Source organism: Manis pentadactyla, chromosome 4 (assembly GCF_030020395.1).
Source record: "Manis pentadactyla isolate mManPen7 chromosome 4, mManPen7.hap1, whole genome shotgun sequence".
In the NCBI taxonomy this organism is placed as follows: domain Eukaryota; kingdom Metazoa; phylum Chordata; class Mammalia; order Pholidota; family Manidae; genus Manis; species Manis pentadactyla.
This window is the reverse complement of record NC_080022.1, coordinates 167,856,283-167,874,791: the sequence shown is the minus strand read 5'-3', so window position 1 is coordinate 167,874,791 and position 18,509 is coordinate 167,856,283. Positions and strand designations below refer to the sequence as shown.

The following is an 18,509-nucleotide window of genomic DNA, read 5'->3' as shown; positions in this document are numbered from 1 at the left end:
CTGATTTCTTCACCTTTGCTGAATTTCTATCTGGAATCCTACGCCGTCGCCGGCTCAGTACTATTGACTCAGCTCATTGCCACTTTCACATTTGTCGCCGTCTCTGTGGCGCAATCGGTTAGCGCGTTCGGCTGTTAACCGAAAGGTTGGTGGTTCGAGCCCACCCAGGGATGTAGTTTTCTCACTTCTAGTAGAAAAAAGGGAAGCCTAAACGTTACTCTCCCGACTGCGGAAAAAACAAATTTCGTACTGAAATGGCAGAGACAATGCTTTGTCTATAGCAAATCAGAGGGTCGCTGGGATTAAGAATTGGTTGTTCAGTTAATGATGGGATAATTTCTCCAGCACTTTCTTCCACCGCCTACCTCCCACCCCGCCCCCAAGCTGGATTGCTGGAAAGGCAGACAGGTTTTTGTCTCACTGTGCAATACGTTTCAGGTTGCATTTTCCGTAGAATTAAGAATGAATTTGCATTGGAGGTTGGACAGTTTTCCATTGTCTGCCTCAATCCATATTGGAACCTCAGAATATTGCAATAGAAAGTAGCGCGATAGACAAAGGCAGGGACATACTAAAGGATGAAGAGAAAGGTGAGGAGAGAACATAGCTAGGATACACAGAGAGAGACCGAAAGACGGGATATGACGAAGAAACAGGCAGGGTGAATGGAAGAAAGACCCTAGGAAAATGGAGGGAAAAGAGAAGCAATTTATATGAGAAGCATCAAGGAAGACAACACAGTTTTTTTTCTAGAAATACACACCCAGAAGTGGGGAGGGGAATGGGGAAATAGGAGCAGAAACTGACAAAGGACGTCGGGGAGGGAGGAGTAAGGGACACTGAGGTAAAGACAGTCATAAAAAATCACTGGAGGAGTCTCTCTCTCCTACCATTGTCATCATCTTCAAGGGGATTTTATCCTCGCAGTAGGTCTTGGTTTGGTATGCGCGGGAAATAATGACCTAGATTTCCCTAGTTCCTGCCCTCTGGAAGCTTCTAGTCTGTAACAGACACAGTGACTTTTCTGACGAGTAGCCGTCAGCTAGAAGAGGTACTGCAAGTAACCCAGAATTGGAGGAAATCATTGGTATCTTAACATCTGCCAGTGGCGCGTTCCGGGGCGCGGGGTGGGAGCCTCCACTTTTATGGAGTTAAGCAGAGGACTCACGCAGTTCCTTTCCACATCTGGTCTCTCCCCAAGACTGGGCTCAAAGGAGGCCTCTTATGAAAGCCCTCCCCAGGGCTCACCCCCCCTCTTACCCGGTGTTCACAGGGCTGGTGGGGGCAAACCGAAAGGATACACAGCGCCCTGGAAACCAAGGAGACAGGCAGTGTAACCCTCTGAGTTTGCCCCCACCGGCCTATGAGCACCCTGAGCACGAAAGCCTGGCTCATCAACTTTACGTCCCTTGTGCTTAGTGCAGTATTGACGCTGGTCCATGACGGGTGCTTCTTTGTCGGGGGAAACCAGCGAACTTCAGATGTGAGCAGGATTGGGTCAGAAGGGTCTATGAGAAGCCAGAAAGGTCAGGGATGAGGGGACGGTTCGCCCAAGGTGGAAATCATTAAAATGAACTTTTAGTGGGTACGGGGGTGTCTTCAGCATGCTCCTTAAGTCTTCTAGTTGGCTAATGACTGGTTTAATAATTGTTTAAGGCACGAGTGAATGAACACACACACACACCCGCGATGAGCACAGTGGGGGGCCCCCTCGCGCTCCAGGATTAAAGGCCTCAGTGGGGACTCAAAGGGACGTCAGCCCTCGTCTTAGTAGCTGATATCTTCCCCCCCTCCATCCCGAGGCTGCCCAGTGGTGCCCATGTAGATCGTGGGTGCCACTGAGATCTTCCCGAAGCCCTCTACAGGTATCTCTAGCCTGGGATCTTCCAGCCGGAAAGGCGTGGCTACCAGGAAGCCCTTGCTGCGCTCAATCTCCCCGCTGCGCGACTGGGGAACAGAGAGGAAGCGCGAGTCTTCCCTGGCAGGGTCCAGGATGCCGACCACACGCTGGACCTAGGGCCAGTAGGCGTGTCCAAGAGCCCGCTCTCCATGAGGGGCTGCGAACTCCCGGTCTCCGCGTGCAAGGACAGGGGAGTAGGTGGCCGGTCCTACCCGGTTCTTCTACCGCGGGTTCTTAGGCCACCCGCTCTGGGCGGAAATCCCTCCCGCTCTTCTTCCTCCCCGCCCCCATCGGCGGGTGTGGGCTGCAGACTGAAGCTGGGGTCACTCGGCGGCCAGTGTCTGCAGGTCTCTCGGTCGCCGGCCAGAGGGTGAAAGCATTCAGTCCCCGGGCCCCATCTTCGGGCCTTCCTGGGAAGCGAGCGAAGTGGGAAGGGGGCGGAGGCGGGCGTCCCGAAGCTTGCCGAAGATTCGTCTCATTTCCTAACTCGAGCCACCCCGTGCCAATGGGCTTAATGGCGCTTCTGGCCGGATAATTGAGTTCTTTGGAGGGACACAGTGACCATCTCTAATAAATCTTGAATAACGAATAAGATAATCGACCGACCTAATGAGACAGGCCCACGGTCGTCGCCATAACGTAGTATCGATTGGCTTCTCCGGCGCCAGCCTCAGCCTCTCCTCTCAGCTTTTCAGAGCCTCTTCCTAGTTACCTTCTCCCGGGGGGAACCCCTGGGGACAGGAGGCCGACCACTGGGAGGGGCCGGCGGCGACGATGGGAGTCCGGCTGGCACCCGCCGACTTGGCGCTCCCCGGCCCCTCCTGCCGCCGCGTCCAGCGCCCAGCGCGATCCGCACACCCGAGGAAAATGCGGGAATCGGCGCAAGGCAGGAAAAAAAGCGCGGGCCCACTTTCGAGCCCCTGCACCTGCTTTTCTAATCCATTCGGTCCTTTCGCATTCGACCGGATTTTTGTGTCCCAGGCCCTGAGCCAGGGTGCTGGTTTCCAGCGTGTCTCCCGGTCCGGGTGGCGTTCCATTCTTCGCCGGAGCACGCCGCTCCCCGCCCCCACGAGACCTCCCCCTAGGCCTCTGCCTTGGTTCTAGTTGGTGTGCTCCCCGCGAGGCGCCCCAGCTGGGTCCGGGGCACTGCGTTTTAGAGCCGGTGATCCGGCCGCCGAGAGGGGCAGGTAGGGGGACATGCTCTCTCTCACCGATATAGTTATTAATTTTAAGGGAGTGTCACTTAGAGTGAATGAAAATAATCCGGACGCTTGACCGGAGGCGTCTCTCTCCCCGCCCGAGCCCAGCGCCCTTGGTTTAGGCCGAGGCGTGCAACGACTGCAGAGCCACATTTCAGCCCCGTCCTCATTTCACCATCTTCCAGGAGCCCCAGGTAGGGGCGGGGACCACAGGATCAGGGGGTGGAGGGCGCGCACATATTTGGGGGAGAAAAGGGGTTAGTTGCAGAGGGAAACATAAGAGGATCCATCCTCCAGGATCAAGGACTGTTTGGGAAGGGTGAGTCGTATCCAAGTTTGGGGGGCCCAGCACCCGGTGAGGGGGTGCCTCGTTAGCCTCTTCCCTTCTCCTTTTCCCCTCTCCGCAAACACCCTGAAGGAATGAGGTCACGTGGGTGAGTAGTGGGCGGGACCTACTCTTGTCTGGAGGAAAAAAGCCATTTTGTCTCTCCCCCCTCCCAAGCCCCGGTCCCTCCCCTCCCCCTCCCCCTCCCCTCCCCTCCCCTCCCCTCCGCTCCCCTCTCTCCCTCCCACCCCGAGCGGCTTTCACAAACTCCTTTCTTACCGTACGTTTCTCCCCTCCCGCCGCCAGAGCGAGCGACACGGCTGCGGGCCCCCTCCCCTCCCTTCCCTCCCTCCCTCCCATCCCCCCTCCCCGAGACCCACCGGACCCCGAACCCAGGTAAGCGGAGGCAGACTCCCCTTTCCGTTCCCTCTCCTACCCCGTACCCATCTGGGATTGGGATGGGGGGGCCGGTGCATCCTTTACTAACCCTGGTGGGAGTGGGGAGGCTCCGGGCCGGGCCTGCTGCTCGCGTCTCCGCCCCACCCCCGCCAGCCCCTATCCTAGCTGGTCCGGTCCGCCTTTCTTTCTCCCTTTTTTCTCTTCCCTTTTCCCTTGCCTCCCTTCCAAGATGGCCGAAGTGGATTTCCCCTTTTAACGGTTTGGCGTCTCCCTCGACCACCGCCTCTTTGTGCCGCAGCCCCCTCGTAGGACCTGCTCCCGAGGTAGCAAGGGGAGGGTCCAAAGCAGCCACAAGGGCTTTGGGACTCTGCGCTGGGGCGGATCTCTGGCCCCCTAGCCCTCCCCGTGAACCAGAGCACCCCCTGGTTCTACTCTGCTTCCCCTTTCGGTCTGGGGAGGGGTCGCGCTCTGCTTCTTCCGTGGGCACTGGGACGTCGTAGACGCGCCAGGACTTGAGGCCGGGAGGAAGAGGACATGCTGTTTTGATTGCTGCGGGGCCGGGCGGGGGCGCTCTTCCCTGCCCGGGTCCCCATCCTCCCCGGCACCTCCCCCAGCCGGTCCCGTTCCCCTCATCCCAGTGTGGGAGCCCCGCCCCTTCCCCAGACCACCTTAGCAGAGCCTCTCTCTCCGGAACACCCCTCCTTGGGCCCCACCGAAAGTTTGGCTTTAGGGAAGGTAGGAGCGGCCACCGGGTAATTGGGGTCCCTGAACCTCTGACTCGGGCCCCAGGGGAAGCCAGGGCGGAGGGGGTAGAGAGGAGATTGGGGGAAGATGTTTCGTGATATTTCCTATCGCCAGCGGTGGCAGGACGGGTCTGACCAACCCTCTAACGCTGGGGAGCCGGGCTGCGCCCCCCTCCCCAGGCCCTGCCCCCTCTAGCTCTGAGGGTTTGGGACCTCCCCGCGAGCAGGCACTCCTGCCTCCACGGGGGGCCCAGGCGCGCCTCTCCCCCTCCCCCACCGCCCCCATCTGCCCAGAATTGCTCCGGATGCTTGGGGTGGGAAGGAGGCGGCCTCGGGGTGGGAAGTTGCCTGTACATATTATGGAAATGTTACCTCGCGCTCCCCCCTTGGCATTATCTCTCCGATTACAACCACACACGCACGCACACGCATGCTGCCTCAGTTTCCCTAGGCCTCCCTGTCACGGAGGGATGGGGGGCTTTCCTGCTTGTCTCCCACTCCGTTGTCTCTTACTCCCATGCTTCTTTCTCTGGGCCTCTTGCACAGTTTGTATCTGTTCTGAAACTCTTAGTTTCTCCTTCCTCCCCCTCTCCACTTTATTCCAAGGTGTCAGCACTTGGGGAAGGAGCATAAAGCCAGCTCTGTTGCAGCTTTTTGATGGGGAGGTTTCCCCAGGGATTCCCTGGTTTGGAGTTGGGGATTGAGGTCTTAGAGCTAGCTGTCTTTGGAATGAGACAGGAAACAACCCCCAGGTGAGACCTGGGACTCAGGATCCAGGTCGGAGTAGCTGGCTGGGGTTCAAAATCTTTGCAGGGGTGGGCAGGAAAGGGGGCTCTCTGCTGCCCCTCGCCTTGCCTGAGAGATCTTGGTTGATGGAGCTGCTGCTCTGGGAATGGAGAGAACCTGAACAGGAAGAGGTTACATCTTTGTGCAGGTTAGATGCCCACCCCACTCCTGCAGCCTCTGGCCCCCAGAGCGAAGGTTGGGAGCTGCACTGCCTTTGTTACCAGAAGACTTATGTTATAATTTTCCCTGGGTGGACCAGGGATGCACAAAAGGTTAGTGTGTGTTTGCAGCTCTCCATTCAGGTAGGGATGTCAGACTGTGCTTCTTGGGTGGGTGGGGTGGCTTGTGCATCTGGCAAGTGAGGGCCTGGCCCTGGTCTGGCTGAATGTGTGATGGGGTATATCTGGCCTGGTGTGTTTCTGTGTGTCTAGCAACGTGTCTGTCTAGCTGTGTGTGTGTGTGTGTGTAGTGTCTGTCTGGCCTTGTGTGTTGTGTAAGGGAGAGGTGGAGGGGGTGTGTCTGGCTGCATGTGCATATGTCTGTGTGTGTCTGGCAGTGCATAGCTGTGTGTATATTTTGGGTTTTGTCTTTGTTTGATCTCAGGAAGCTGAGAGGTGGGAAAGGGAGGGAGGGTTGAATGAGCCCAGCTTCAGGAAACGAGGACTTTTTGATGCTGCTAGGGGTTGGGGGAGGATGACATACACACACACTGATCTTTGTCCCAGTCAAGGATCAGGGAACATTGAGAGTTTGACAGTGTCCCCAGGCAGACCCCCTGGGACCTCCTCCATGCAGCCGGGAGAGGAATGGACTCCTGGGACCCAGTACCACGAAAGTGGGGTCAGACGTTTTTAGCCTCTGCCCCCTCTTCCCACTTCAAAATGAGAGTGTGTGCTCATGGTCATGTGTTGGCCAGACTTTAACCCCCTCCTAGAAGGCTCAGTGAGTGGTCTTCCAGGGAACCCAGAGCCCTGCCTGCCACCTGCCTGGGTGGAGTCAGCCCAGGGCTATTCCTCAGATGAGTGGGGAGCCTGGCCGGCTGTCACTGTGCAAAGTGCACTTGAACAGGAGTCAGGCAGTTTCTAGTCCTAGGACGGCCTCTGCATCACTGTGTGACCTTAGACAAGTCATTTCTTTCTGAGTTTCTTCATCTGTAAAATGAAAGGATTGGATAAGATGCTTTCTAAGATCCACTTTACCTCTCCATTTCTAGATGTCTGGATGTGACCTTGAGTGATGTATCCCAAGACCTGGAGATTTCTAGTGAGGGAGTTGGGCTAATGTCATGTGTAGGAAGAAAGGCAGAGCAAAGAATGTTGTAGATGGGCATCTGAATGAGCAAAAGGGACCTCTGGGTTATCAGAAACTGGATCTTTATGCTGGGAACAATGAGAAAAAAACCGACAGCAAGAGGAGCCTAAGTTTCAGGGGAACTTAAAGAAAAGTACTGGGTAGAAAGCCTTACTAGGCTTGCAGGGAAACTTGAAGACTAAGGAGATTTTAAGTTAGTAGGGGAAACACAAATGCCAGTCTTAAATGGCAAGGAAGAGTTGGGTTGGGGAGTGGGGAGCTGATAAGCTCTTTTCCCGCCACTTGAGCCGAGACCCAGGGCCCCAGGGGCCAGGAGCATGGGCTCCTCAACGATCATACCCTTGCAGAGACAGTGGTTTGGGGACAGAAGATACGGAAGGACTTGGCCCCCAACTGGGGAAAGGTATTGGGCATGGGAGATAGTGCTCAGGTCCGCTGTGGGGATACGGTGGGGACGGACTCGTTCAAGCCCCTAAAGGGCACTTCCAAATGGCCCTTGGCCTCCCTTTCTGCTTCTGGGGATTTGTCTCTCTCGCTTTCTCCCTCAGGCTGTTCCCATCTCCCAGGCTCTTCTTAAAGTCCTGACATCTGGAGGGCCAGCCATCCATCACCCTTCTTCCCTCTTTCCCACAGCACACCAGGCTGTTGCAGCGGGAGGAACTGGGTGTCAGGTGTGGGGCCCTTAGGCCTAGTTGTGGGGAGTAGGGAGGGGGTACAGTGGGGGAACAGAGCTCCTGTTTATAGTTGTTCTTGGCACCTGCTGGCAGGGCCCTGCAGGTAACCATGGTAATCAGGTGAGGAACCAATCAGTGTGTCTCCCCACCCCCAGCCCCAGAGGTAACAGTCTGAGGCACCTGGGGATGGGGTGGGGGGAGCAGAGTGTGGTAAGGGCGCTTATTTCTTAAAGGGGAGAAGAAGGAACATTTCATTCAATAAGCACCACAGTTCTTTCCTTCACCTAAGTGGCTAGGAAGGAGCTTGGGAGGTAGTCTTGGTCTGAATTCTCACAAATGCTTATGGAAGTGAGAGGGTGAAGGTCACGGCTGTTTGCCTAGGAGCTCTTGTGTGTTGAAGTCATAGTTTGCCTGGCACGTGCTGGATGGGAGTTCTTAAGAGCAAGTGTCTATTTTGAAAACACAGTGAGTGTATGAATGTGGAGGCTGAGGCAGTGAGAAGCGCCTATGTGTGTGCATATATGGCATGTGTACGTGAGAGGGAGAGAAAGAGAAGGGGCTTTCTCAGTAGCAACCTGGAGCCCTGGCATTATCAGACCCCCAAATGTTTTGTTTCTGGCTGTGTGTGCACACAGATGCATGTGGACACGGGACAAGCAGTCACACAAAGTGCCTTTGGAGGCCCAGATGGCATGTAGACATCTAGTGGGTATTACACTCAGAGAGAATGCCACTTGGAGTTTGTTCTCTCCTCTGGATGGTTGTAATAATATTTGGGCATCTTGCCAGGGACAGGGTTTCTATGGAAACCACCAAACAGTGGAGTAACCAGCAAGCCTTCTGCATAGTTGTGAAGGGGGGACCCCATGCCAGCAGGGCCTGCCCAGGCTGCCCTATGTGGAGCAGAATCCCTTTTCCTTCCTGCAGCTCTAAGCTGCTGCATCTCTGCTGGCTCTCGGGGCTCGCTGGTTCCCTTCTGTCTGCCCTGCAACTTGGTGTCTGTCCCACGTGTGGCCTTTGTGTCTCTCCATCCCTTTTGGTCTCTGGCTGGCCTCTATTGGTTGTTTGGGTCCTGGCCAAACTCATCCTGGGGTCTCTATAGAAACTGCTGATCCCGGCTGTGAATTTCTGATCCTAGAAAACCCCATGTGATGGCTTTAGAAATCTTTCTGGAAAGGAGAGGAGGGTGTATGTTGTAAAGGAGCTGTGGGGCTTGGCCACTCTCCCATGCTCCACCCCTTAGGCTCTTGCTCTGGGAAAGAGGCCGTCCCTCCTAGGTGCAGGTTTGATTTTTATACCAAGAAGAAAGCCCATCAGCCAATCCAGGGCCTGGCTGGGTGCTTGACTGGGCTGCAGAGAGAACTCTTTGCCCAGCTTTGCCAGGCATCTCCAAGAGCCTGTGGTCTGTCACTGGGCAGCCTGTGGACAGGTTGCAGACGGGAGCCTGGGGGTGGGTGGGGCAGTTCTGTGTGTGATCTGGGGGACTCGCACAGGTGGGCTGTGTGTCGGGGCACCGTGGCAGCATTCCTGTGGAGAGGGCAATAGCAGTCTCTTGGCCCGGGCTCTTTGTCATTACCTGCAGAGTCCAGGGCTGGGCCTGGGGTTGGGCTGGAGCTGCGTGTTCTCCGCTCCAGGCATGTTAGGACTGCCCTCAGTAGTTCCTCCCTGAGCACCAGGCCTGGCACATGCATGGGCTCCAGGGCCAGGGAAGGATGCAGAGCCAGAAGGGCAAATGATGGGGTGCTCCCGTCAGACTTAGGGCAGTCTGTGCCCACAGTGTTTCCGAGGAAGGCTTCTTGGAGGAGGAGTGACGGGATGGATGGAGGGTAGGGCAGAGCAGAAAAACCAAGTTAGGGGCTTTGAGTTTGGTAGATGGGTCTATGTTTTCTCCTAGCTCCTAGTATGCATTTGAGTGAATATAGATTGGGATTGGGGAGTTTTCTAAGAACTCTGCTCTCTTCCATTTGCCTGCCTCCCACATCCTCTGGAGAGTTAGGTAGTACTTCCTGTGGTCTAACCTCAGTCTTTCCTGCTGCTCCTGAAATGGAGCCTACCTTTTGCTCAAGTCACATGAATCTCCAGAGGCCCTGGCACCCAGTGAACACTCAGAGGGGGCCAGAAAGAAGCACCTGCATGCATGCACCCAGTCAGGGCTTGAAGGCAGAGAGGAAGGGTCTCAGGCTGGGGGGGAGAGGTTGTTTGGGGGGCCAGGTGGAGTGCAGAATGGGAAGGGGCTCTCAGATCTCTGGGTTTCTGATTCTACTTTGATTTCCCAGGGTGACTCTCCCCAGTCCCCCTGCTCCCCACCCCGGCATCATGCATCGGACCACACGGATCAAAATCACAGAGCTGAACCCTCACCTCATGTGTGCCCTCTGTGGGGGGTACTTCATCGATGCCACTACCATCGTGGAGTGCTTGCATTCCTGTGAGTTTGGTGGAGGGGGCTGCCCCGGGGAAGGCATGAATACAGGCCCCACACAGGTCTGTGTGTCTGGTAGGGGTCCCAGGCAGGTCACAGAGAGGCTGCCTGGGAGGGGAGGCCAGCGGTCTCAGCCCCGAAGTTTGTTTTAGGGACCGTCACCTGAGATTTCATTTCTATCCTTTATATTTCTGTGGCTGAAATTGCACCCCTTGGAGATGGAGCTGCCCCTTGTGTGCTCTGTGACCTTGGTGGCAAGGGTCAGGGACCCTGGGAGTGCCTAAAGGCGGGGTATTGTTCTGTACTCCACTGGGGGACTTGGGACTTGGGGCTCACCTTATGCATGGTACATGACACTGGCCACACGCACACACACAGACTCCCAGGATCTGTTCTCCCCCAGTGGTGGATATGGGGCAGTTGCCATCTGTGTGAGGCATGGTCATGTTGGGCCTTTGAACAGGCCTGAATGTGGAGACAGGGTGGAGAGGAAGGAGTACCTAAATCTGAGCAGAGGGCCTGGGGGTTGGTCCCGGATTAGGAAGGGGGCTCTGATTCTCCTTCCTCTCTCCACACCCTCCAAGTCTGCAAAACCTGCATTGTGCGCTACCTGGAGACCAACAAGTATTGCCCCATGTGTGATGTGCAGGTCCATAAAACCCGGCCGCTGCTGAGCATCAGGTGGGCCTGGCCGTGCAGCCCCTGCCCTTGCCGATCCTGTGGGTCAGCTGCCCTCTGTCCCTCAGCCCTTTTGCTTCCTGTAGCCAAGGTGGCAGATAGGGGAGAAGCACTGGGTGTGAACCTAAGGGCCCTTCCCTCTCTCTGGGTGTATCCAGCTTGTCATAGGTGGAGAAATACTAAAGGGGTAAAGATAGGCCTACAGGAATCCCAAGGCCTGGGCCCTGGGAATAAGGAAGGTAGGTGGGAAGTGGTGTCCCCTGCCTGGGAAGATCAGGGTGAGGTGTTCACTGACAGGCCTCTGTGCGTTTTTTTCCAGATCAGACAAAACCCTGCAAGACATAGTCTACAAATTGGTCCCTGGGCTTTTTAAAGGTATCTACACACCCTTCTGCCCAGCGCCCTTCACTTCCCAGCCTGTTGTTCTCTCCTCACCCTGCTTCCCTCTTTCAGATGAGATGAAACGGCGGCGGGATTTCTATGCAGCATACCCCCTGACAGAAGGTGGGTGTGTTTTTGTGTCCACTTGTGTGTGTTCCCAGCTGGGACCACGTGAGTGTGTCACTGCCCCAGGCACAAGGGCTGGATGTGCTGGGCTATCCACCCTCCACTCACCGCCACACTGCCTTGCCAGCCCGGAGGACGGCTGGGCTTACCCCGCTGAGCCCCCCGGTCCTTTCCCCCGTCTGAGACCAGCCCCTCAGAGCTCTCTCCTTCTGCAGTCCCTAACGGCTCCAATGAGGACCGTGGAGAGGTCCTAGAGCAGGAGAAGGGGGCTCTGAACGATGATGAGATTGTGAGCCTCTCCATCGAGTTCTATGAAGGCGTCAGGCAAGTCTGACCCACGCCTGGTCCTTTTGGGACCCTAGGCTGGGTTGTCCCCTTTTCCCACTCTGGCCCTATTCCCTTGGGAGGAAAAGGTACCTCTGGGAGGGCCTTCTGGATGTGTGCATTAGGGGTCCTGCCTGCTGCAGGCTCTCCCTAGCTTCATTCTTTGTCCTCCCCCAGGGACCGGGAGGAAAAGAAGGGTCCTCTGGAAAATGGGGATGGGGACAAGGAGAAGGTGAGTGCTGGGTCCTGCGAGGAGTAGAATGTGGCCTGGGAGAGAGTGCCTGGGGCGGACCCCAGGCCTTAGGTGCCTCCCCTGCAGCAGACGGGGGTACGCTTCCTGCGGTGTCCAGCAGCCATGACTGTCATGCATCTCGCCAAATTTCTCCGCAACAAGATGGATGTACCCAGCAAGTACAAGGTGAGCCCCTGAGCCCTTTCAAAAAACCAGTGTCTGTAAATCTAACAGTCTGTGCATCCCAGCCATTTGGTTCAGGGCCGGCCGGGTGTCACCAGAGCCTATGTGGTTGTATAATTGAACTTAAGTAGAAGTTAAGTTCTCCCACACTCAGGAGAAAAGGACCCTTTGGCAGATTACTTGAAACCCACGTGGGGTGGCGGGGGGCAGTCTGCGTCTATTGAAGCCAGTGTGCAGAGTTAGGTTTTAAAGCTCCCCACATGATTTTGACATGCAGTAATAATTGGATCCACTGTCCTAAAGCCTTGATAACCAGTTAAATCAGAATCTTAGGGGGGTGAGATCTAGGCGCTGGTATTTTTTTTTTTAAGTTCCCTGGGTAATTTTGCTGTGCAGCCCAGGTGAGAGCCAGTGCTTCACGAGCTCCTTCTCACCTGGCCTTTCTTTGCCTGTTAGCTCCTCTGGGGGACCTGCCAGAGATGTAAGGGGACCCAGACAGCTGTGTGGATAGATGGCTAGGGGGCTGGGGGTTAATGATGTAGGTATTTTTCTCTGGATCCCTTTCTGCCTGATAGGAAGGAGTTATGTTGGGACAACTCTGATAGGAAAGTCAAGTCCACCATGAAACCCCAGAGTACTGAGGGACCACCTTCAAGTCCACCCTCTCTATTGCCCTACCACCTACCCCACAAGACTCCTAGCTTGGAGCCTCTGCCGGACGGCTAGAGCCGTAAGCCTGGCCAGGCTCATGGTGTCCTCCTCTTCCTCCTTCAGGTGGAGGTTCTGTATGAGGACGAGCCACTGAAGGAATACTACACCCTCATGGACATCGCCTACATCTACCCCTGGAGGCGGGTAAGGCCGGCAGTGTGGGGTGGTGCAGGTCGGGGGGCAGGCCTGGGAAGGACCCCTGCAGGGTCTGGCACTGGTCTGTGGCCCCAGTGACGTGGCCATCCTGCTCTAATCACTGTTCATCCCTTGTCCCATGAGCTGGTCGTGCCCAGGGCGGCCTGCCACACCAGGTCAGCCTCCAGGCCGTCTTTCGATGATGACCTCCCACACTCAGGAGAAAAGGACCCTTTGGCAGATTACATGCCCTGATTTGGTGTCAGAGGGGCTGGTGACTGTGGAGGATAAATGTCGCTTTGCTGCTTTTCTGCCTTCCTCTCCTCACCTCTGGTCTTAGACGTTCTCTCTGCTCTCTGGGGGTCTGTCTCTGGCCTTGCTCTCGCAGGTTCGCTTTGCCTGTCTCCTCTCAGTCTTTCTGAACCCCTCCAGGGCCCAGACCTTCCTTTTCTTCCTGTTGGGCACTGTGGGTGAGGTGGGTGGCTGCCTGCTCAGCCTCTTCTCTTTAACCCCTACCCTCTCCCTGCAGAACGTCCCTCTCCCCCTCAAGTATCGTGTCCAGCCGGCCTGCAGGCGGCTCACCTTGCCCACAGCACCCACCCCCTCCGAGGGCACCAACACCAGCGGGGCGTCCGAGTGTGAGTCAGTCAGCGACAAGGCTCCCAGCCCTGCCACCCTGCCGGCCACCTCCTCCTCCCTGCCCAGCCCAGCCACCCCCTCCCATGGCTCTCCCAGCTCCCACGGGCCCCCAGCCACCCACCCTACCTCCCCAACTCCCCCTTCGACAGCCAGTGGGGCCACCACAGCTGCCAACGGGGGCACCTCGAACTGCCTGCAGACATCATCCTCCACCAGCAGGGGGCGCAAGATGACCGTCAACGGAGCTCCTGTGCCCCCCTTAACTTGAGAAAAGGGACCCTCTCCCTTCCTTTCCAGCCATGCCTCTCCACCCCTCCACTTTTTCTGGGCCCCTTTTTCCACCTCTTCTACTTTTCCCAGTTCCTCCCACCTTAGGGGTGGGGGGTGGGTTTTATAAATAAATTTATATATATATGTACATAGGAAAAACCAAATATACATACTTATTTTCTATGAACCAACCAGATTAATTTAAATGCCACAGGAAACAAACTTTATGTGTGTGTGTATGTGTGGGGGATGGGGTGTTCATTCTTAGGGGGTCTTGTGTGATTTGCTCTGCTCTCTTTTTGGGGGTGCCTGGAAGAGGGTTGGAGGGGCTACTTGAGGCTCAGTAAAGCTCTACCCCATCCTACTTCTGTTTCCCAAGGCAGATGGGGTGTTAGGGGGACCTACCACCCAGCCCACTGAACTTTTGGCACAAGTCTAACTGGCTGTGTATGGGGTCTACCCTCTTTCTCACCCCATTTTGTCCTGCTGTCCTGCCCTGACCAGTTCCCCTGCCCCCATTACTGAATGTCCAGAGAACTTGCTAAGACAGTGCCTTTTTACAAATGCAGTTTATCCCCTGGGTCTGCAGAGCGAGTGGGTGGTGGAGATTGTATCTCCCTAACCCACTCCTCTTACAGTGGAAACTTTGTGCAAAGAATAGATAGTTCTGCCTTTTTTTGTTTTGCTTTTTTTTCCCTTGTGTGTGGCCTTTGCATCATTTACCTTAGGGAAGAAGAGGTTCAGGCCACTGGAGGCGTCCACTGTGGCTTTAGCATTGTGACCTGCTTCACCTGCTTCTGCCCCCTGCCCCCACCCAGGAACCCTTATTTGCAAGGCTGGTGGTAAAGTCTCACGGGGGCTTGGAGTGGAGGTTAACCTCAAAACAAGCTCAGACCCCAGATTTTGCCAAAGGCGAACATCCCTCCAGTCCCTTCCTCACCCCCAGCTGAGGCCAAGTCAGGAAAGCGGCAGAGGCATCTAAAAGCCCAAGGAGACACAAACCTGTAAACTGTGACCTCAGCTCTCTTCCCAGAGGTCAGCACACCGTCCCCTGAGGGGCAGACCCCAAAAGATCCCTTCCCACCTGTTTTTTCCTCCAGTGTACAGAGATCAGAGTGGGGAGGAGGTGAGGAGGCAAGACTTTATCACAGCCTGGGTGTTTGGGGTTGGGAGCCCTCCAACAGGTTTGTCGTGTTTGCACCTTGTCCTGTGTCTGAGGCGCTGTGGCTGTACCCTGCTCCTGCCCTGGGACATTTGTATCTCCTGGCTTTGTAATAAATGCTGCTCACTCTCCAGAGCCTGTAGTTCTTTGGGGGTGGAGGGAGCAAGGAAAGGGTCGGGGTGTACCCTGGCCACCTCACACCGCTAGGCTCAGCCTGCCTTGGGCAACCCGATATGGAATGAACCTGAACTGCCCCCTTCCTGTCGCCAGTCAGCTGCCCTCCAGCCCCAGTTAAGATCCAAAGTGGGCGTAGGCCATGTGCCTTACGCCAGTGACCACAAGAACACCACTCTGGGTGGGCAAGTCTTTTATGCCATCTTCACCAGCAGGCATGGAACCATGGGTCTGTCCCTGGGTGCCCCAGATAGGAGAATTCAAGTTATGGGGAGCAAGTCCTTCACAAGCCAACTATGGGTACTGGGGTCCCAAGATGATCCCTGTCTTGGGCTCAGCACTCGGTGTCCTTCCCCACAAAGGGAGTTCCTTCCAGAGAGGCCTGGGGCTAAGCAGCAGCCACCCCCTCAGAGTGGGGAGCCCACTTCTGTCTTCTGCACCCGCTCACTCCTGTGGGTACCATCGCAGTATGGGGGCTTCTGGGTGGCCTTGCAGGTACAGAGGGCCACTATGCGGGTCTCCTGGGCCTTGAACTTGAGTGGGGATAGACCAGTGCGTTGGAAGAAGTGGGAACCATCACAGAAGGGCTGACAAGAGAAAGAGAGAAGTCAGAGACCCAACCCCACCTGCTGGGTGGGGCAGGTCTAGGCAGTGCAGAGGTTAGGGCTCAGGCTTCCTAGCAGACTGCCTGTGTTCACTAGTTTACCTTTCATCTGTAATGTGAGGGGAGTTGTCCCAAGTAAATAAACAATGGTTACTATACACTTTGCTTATTCTAACTATTCAGTATGGGTCTTTACAGCATTAATCTGGGGGACCCAGAAGGCCAGGACACGAGGATAGAATTTTCGAGGTGAAATGGGACTAGGTATCAGCAGTTTACACTATACAGGCTTGCTTTCTTGTTTTAATGGCTCTCTGAGTCTTCATTGGTTCACGAAATCCATTTCCTTCCCCATTCTCAGGGTAAAAACTTCAATGAGTGGGAAAGAGCCTGTGTGCATCCCCATGCTTTAAGACCGGGGCATCGGTTTTGTTTGGCTCCAGGGAACAACTGGCCATGTTACAGGGAGTGGATGTTAAAGGGAGGAAGAGGATGTCCCACAGTGAGCTGGCCACCTGGTGCAGGATATGTTCCCCATCCATCCGGAAGCTGTTCAAGCAGAGGCAGGGTAATGGACTGGCCCAGAGAGATGCCTTGACTTACTAGTGACTGGCAATTCTGGAGCCAAGGCCTCTCAACCTGGGGGTCAGGGTCGGGTAGGAGGAGAGATGAAAGAAGTGTGCAAATAAAAACTGGCAACCTGTCCCAGAGGGCAAGTGGCAGAAAGGCACAGAGTGCCTGCCTGGACCAGCCCGCACTCTGGCTGGCATTCCCCTAGCAGGCTCCACCCTCATGAGACCTGCTCAAAGTCCAATCAGTGGCAAGGCAAGACTATGGCCCCTGGGCTCCACACTGCCTGGAGGAACACAGTTCAAGCTCAGCTCAGGCAGGAGAGTATGGGTCAGGTTCCTGCCCAATGAAAGGGGCAGCAGGGAGCCAGGCTAAGACAGCAGGCTGCGGCAGGTAGCCAGGGAAGTCACACAAACTGGCAAAGGGGAGGGTGTCCAGGAGAAGGTGCTGGGAAGGAGCACAAGAGCCTGCACCGTCTTCCCAGTATTGGAGTCCAAGGCCTGGGAACCTTTGGCCCAGATGCTTCCTGGAAGGAGGAAGGAGACATGGGCAGGGGGGGCAGCGGGGAGAGACTGGAGAGCCTCTCAGTGTGTGTGACACAAGGAGGGGCCCCAGGAGTGCAGAACCCAGGGCGCCACTTGCCTGGCTATGTGACTGAGTTTCTCTCAGTGGCCTCATCACAAAGGGTAGATGCAGAGGACAGGGAGTTCAGGGCTGTGAGTGGCACTGGCCCGAGAGTATACTTTCTCCCCCAGCCTCGCTTGTCCTTCAGGTATGTGTGGGAAAAAGATGGTCTCGGGTGGGAGCTCCCAGGAGATCCTGCTGCCCCAGAGAGGGGTATCCTATGTCAGTGGGAGGGGGATAGGGGTCTCTCACCTGTTTCTTGCTTCGGCCACACACACACCATCTGTAGCTTTTCCCAGCCACTAGCTCCACCCTGATGGGTGTTTTCAGGGCCACCACGGACTTGGCTGGGACTCTGGGGAACCATCGTTCCTGTGGCAAGGGAGATGAGGAGCTTGGAGTCAGCCCTTGCCCTGAAGCACCTTCCTGCCTATGGCCTTGTCCAGTTTCCCACTGGCCCTGGCTTGTGGCAGGCTTTCTCCGCAGGAGGCTGGTCTAATGTCACCCCACAAGGACATTCCCCTCAAGACTACAAGGATCCTGAACTCCAGATTGGGGAGAGTTTACAAGGCCATATAGGCATTCAGGCTTCTGAGTCCAGCTACCTTCCTTTAAAACAACGAGGCAGGGGGGAAGACGAAGGGGGGTATTAAGATTAGTATGCATAAAGTGGGGGGTGGGAGAAAGGGGAGGACTGTACAACACAGAGAAGACAAGTTGTGATTCTACAGCATTTTGCTATGCTGATAGACAGTGACTGTAAAGGGGTTTATAGGGGGGACCTGGTATAGGGGAGAGCCTAGTAAACATAATATTCTTCATGTAATTGTAGATTAATGATAACAAAACAAACAAAAAACAATGAGGCAATGGAGGGAAGGGAGGGCCAGGATTCTGTCAGCCTTAGTGGGGCCAGCTGGACCTGGGGCTCGGTTTATCAAGACACCGCTGTTCCCAGTCCTAGAGCCTGGCTCCACGCCCTGGGCCTTCTGGTCACCCTGCCTCCCTAAGCCATCAGGAGGTTGCTACACGCAAGGCATTTGGAGGCCGGAGGCGGGGAAGCCGGGCTGATCCTTTCTGGTTGCCTTCTCTGGTCTCTCTACCTTTGGTGTCTCTGGGCCTGGGGGACATGGGCGAAGAGAAGGAGAGAAGAGATACTTACTAACCAGGAGGCGATGTCCCGCCTCTGGTTCAGCTTCTGCAAGGAACGCAGGCATCATGAGACGGAGGTTTGGAAACAGAAAAATAAAGTCAGTGGAAAGCGGAGCAGTCCTCTGGGAGGGAAGGGACGGCGAGGCATAGTGTCGCAGGAGAAACGGGAGGGTAAGAAAAGGAGGTCACGAGATAGGAAGGGGAATTGCTGGGGAGGCGCTGGCGCCCGGCAGGCGCTCGGGGAGGGCTGCGAAGCTCGAGGCGGCGACCGGGGCCTGGGGACTTGGGAGGCCTGGGGGGCCCAGCCGGGCGCCGGCGGGCGGGGCTGGGGAGGGGCGAGGGAGGAGGGCCTGGCTGCCTGCGTGCCGGGGCGGGGGTGCTCACCCAGGCCGCCGGCCGTAGGGTCGCCCCCACGCCGCCCATGTCGGCCCCTCTGCCACGCCACGCCGGCTCCGCCCCGCGCCCTGGTCACCTTCCCGCTTTCCTCCGCCTCCCGGCCGGCCCGGCCCCGCCTCGGCCCGGAAGATGCAGCCGAGTTGCGGCTGGGGGCTGCACAGCCGGGTCCGGCTCCGGCGCCGGAAGCCCGAGCGGAGGTGCCTGCCCAGCAGCCTCCTCGGGTCCCCTGGGGCTGTGGAGGGGGGCGCTCCTGGCGCCCCCTTTGGGTCCGGCCTCTCTGCGGCATGACCCCCGCAAGACACGGTTCTCGTTTCCCTGCCTGCGCCTCCCAGGGCACCCAACCCGCGGACCTCCCGGGAATGGGTTTTCTTGCAGAGTTTAAGGCAGGG

General features: G+C 56.4%; 2 protein-coding genes and 1 non-coding gene across 10 annotated transcripts; 2 read left to right on the top strand and 1 right to left on the bottom strand.

The window, feature by feature from the left end:
* Positions 1-99: 99 nt before the first annotated feature.
* On the top strand, positions 100-173 carry TRNAN-GUU (transfer RNA asparagine (anticodon GUU)). Its single transcript has one exon. It is a non-coding gene; the product is annotated as a tRNA-Asn (tRNA).
* A 3,491-nt stretch (positions 174-3,664) lies between these two features.
* PCGF2 (polycomb group ring finger 2) lies at positions 3,665-14,731 on the top strand. 8 transcript variants are annotated; one of them, XM_057501427.1, is made up of 12 exons: positions 3,695-3,820; positions 5,501-5,624; positions 9,614-9,765; positions 10,344-10,440; positions 10,757-10,812; positions 10,891-10,941; positions 11,160-11,268; positions 11,446-11,500; positions 11,573-11,686; positions 12,458-12,538; positions 13,059-13,167; positions 13,322-14,731. In XM_057501427.1, exons 2-12 carry the CDS (start codon positions 5,614-5,616, stop codon positions 13,399-13,401), a joined length of 915 nt encoding a protein of 304 aa, XP_057357410.1. In that variant the 5' UTR covers positions 3,695-3,820; positions 5,501-5,613; the 3' UTR covers positions 13,402-14,731. The 8 variants fall into 8 exon arrangements, with proteins under 8 accessions (XP_036786292.1, XP_057357410.1, XP_057357409.1 ...); XM_057501426.1 differs by having other exon boundaries at positions 3,696-3,820; positions 13,318-14,731; XM_036930391.2 differs by adding an exon at positions 4,053-4,146 and having other exon boundaries at positions 3,765-3,820; positions 13,059-14,731.
* Positions 14,732-14,950: 219 nt separating this feature from the next.
* On the bottom strand, positions 14,951-18,421 carry CISD3 (CDGSH iron sulfur domain 3). Its single transcript, XM_036930400.2, has 5 exons — positions 18,109-18,421; positions 17,739-17,770; positions 16,825-16,944; positions 15,982-16,017; positions 14,951-15,361 (listed from the first exon to the last, which is right to left on the bottom strand). The coding sequence occupies exons 1-5, from the start codon at positions 18,404-18,406 to the stop codon at positions 15,182-15,184; spliced, it is 666 nt and encodes a 221-aa protein (XP_036786295.2). The 5' UTR covers positions 18,407-18,421; the 3' UTR covers positions 14,951-15,181.
* Between the last annotated feature and the right edge of the window lie 88 nt (positions 18,422-18,509).

Bases quoted from the DNA above. Each gene is read 5' to 3' on its own strand.
- PCGF2 (XM_036930392.2), top strand. The intron at 11,269-11,445 runs GCAAGTCTGACC...GTCCTCCCCCAG, and splicing joins GAGTTCTATGAAGGCGTCAG to GGACCGGGAGGAAAAGAAGG. The intron at 11,687-12,457 runs GTGAGCCCCTGA...TTCCTCCTTCAG, and splicing joins ATGTACCCAGCAAGTACAAG to GTGGAGGTTCTGTATGAGGA.
- CISD3 (XM_036930400.2), bottom strand. From the start codon at position 18,406: ATGCCGCAGAGAGGCCGGACCCAAAGGGGGCGCCAGGAGCGCCCCCCT. The intron at 17,771-18,108 runs GTGAGCACCCCC...CGTTCCTTGCAG, and splicing joins CCCTACGGCCGGCGGCCTGG to AAGCTGAACCAGAGGCGGGA. The intron at 16,018-16,824 runs GTGAGAGACCCC...CCTGACCCCCAG, and splicing joins GTGGCCGAAGCAAGAAACAG to GTTGAGAGGCCTTGGCTCCA.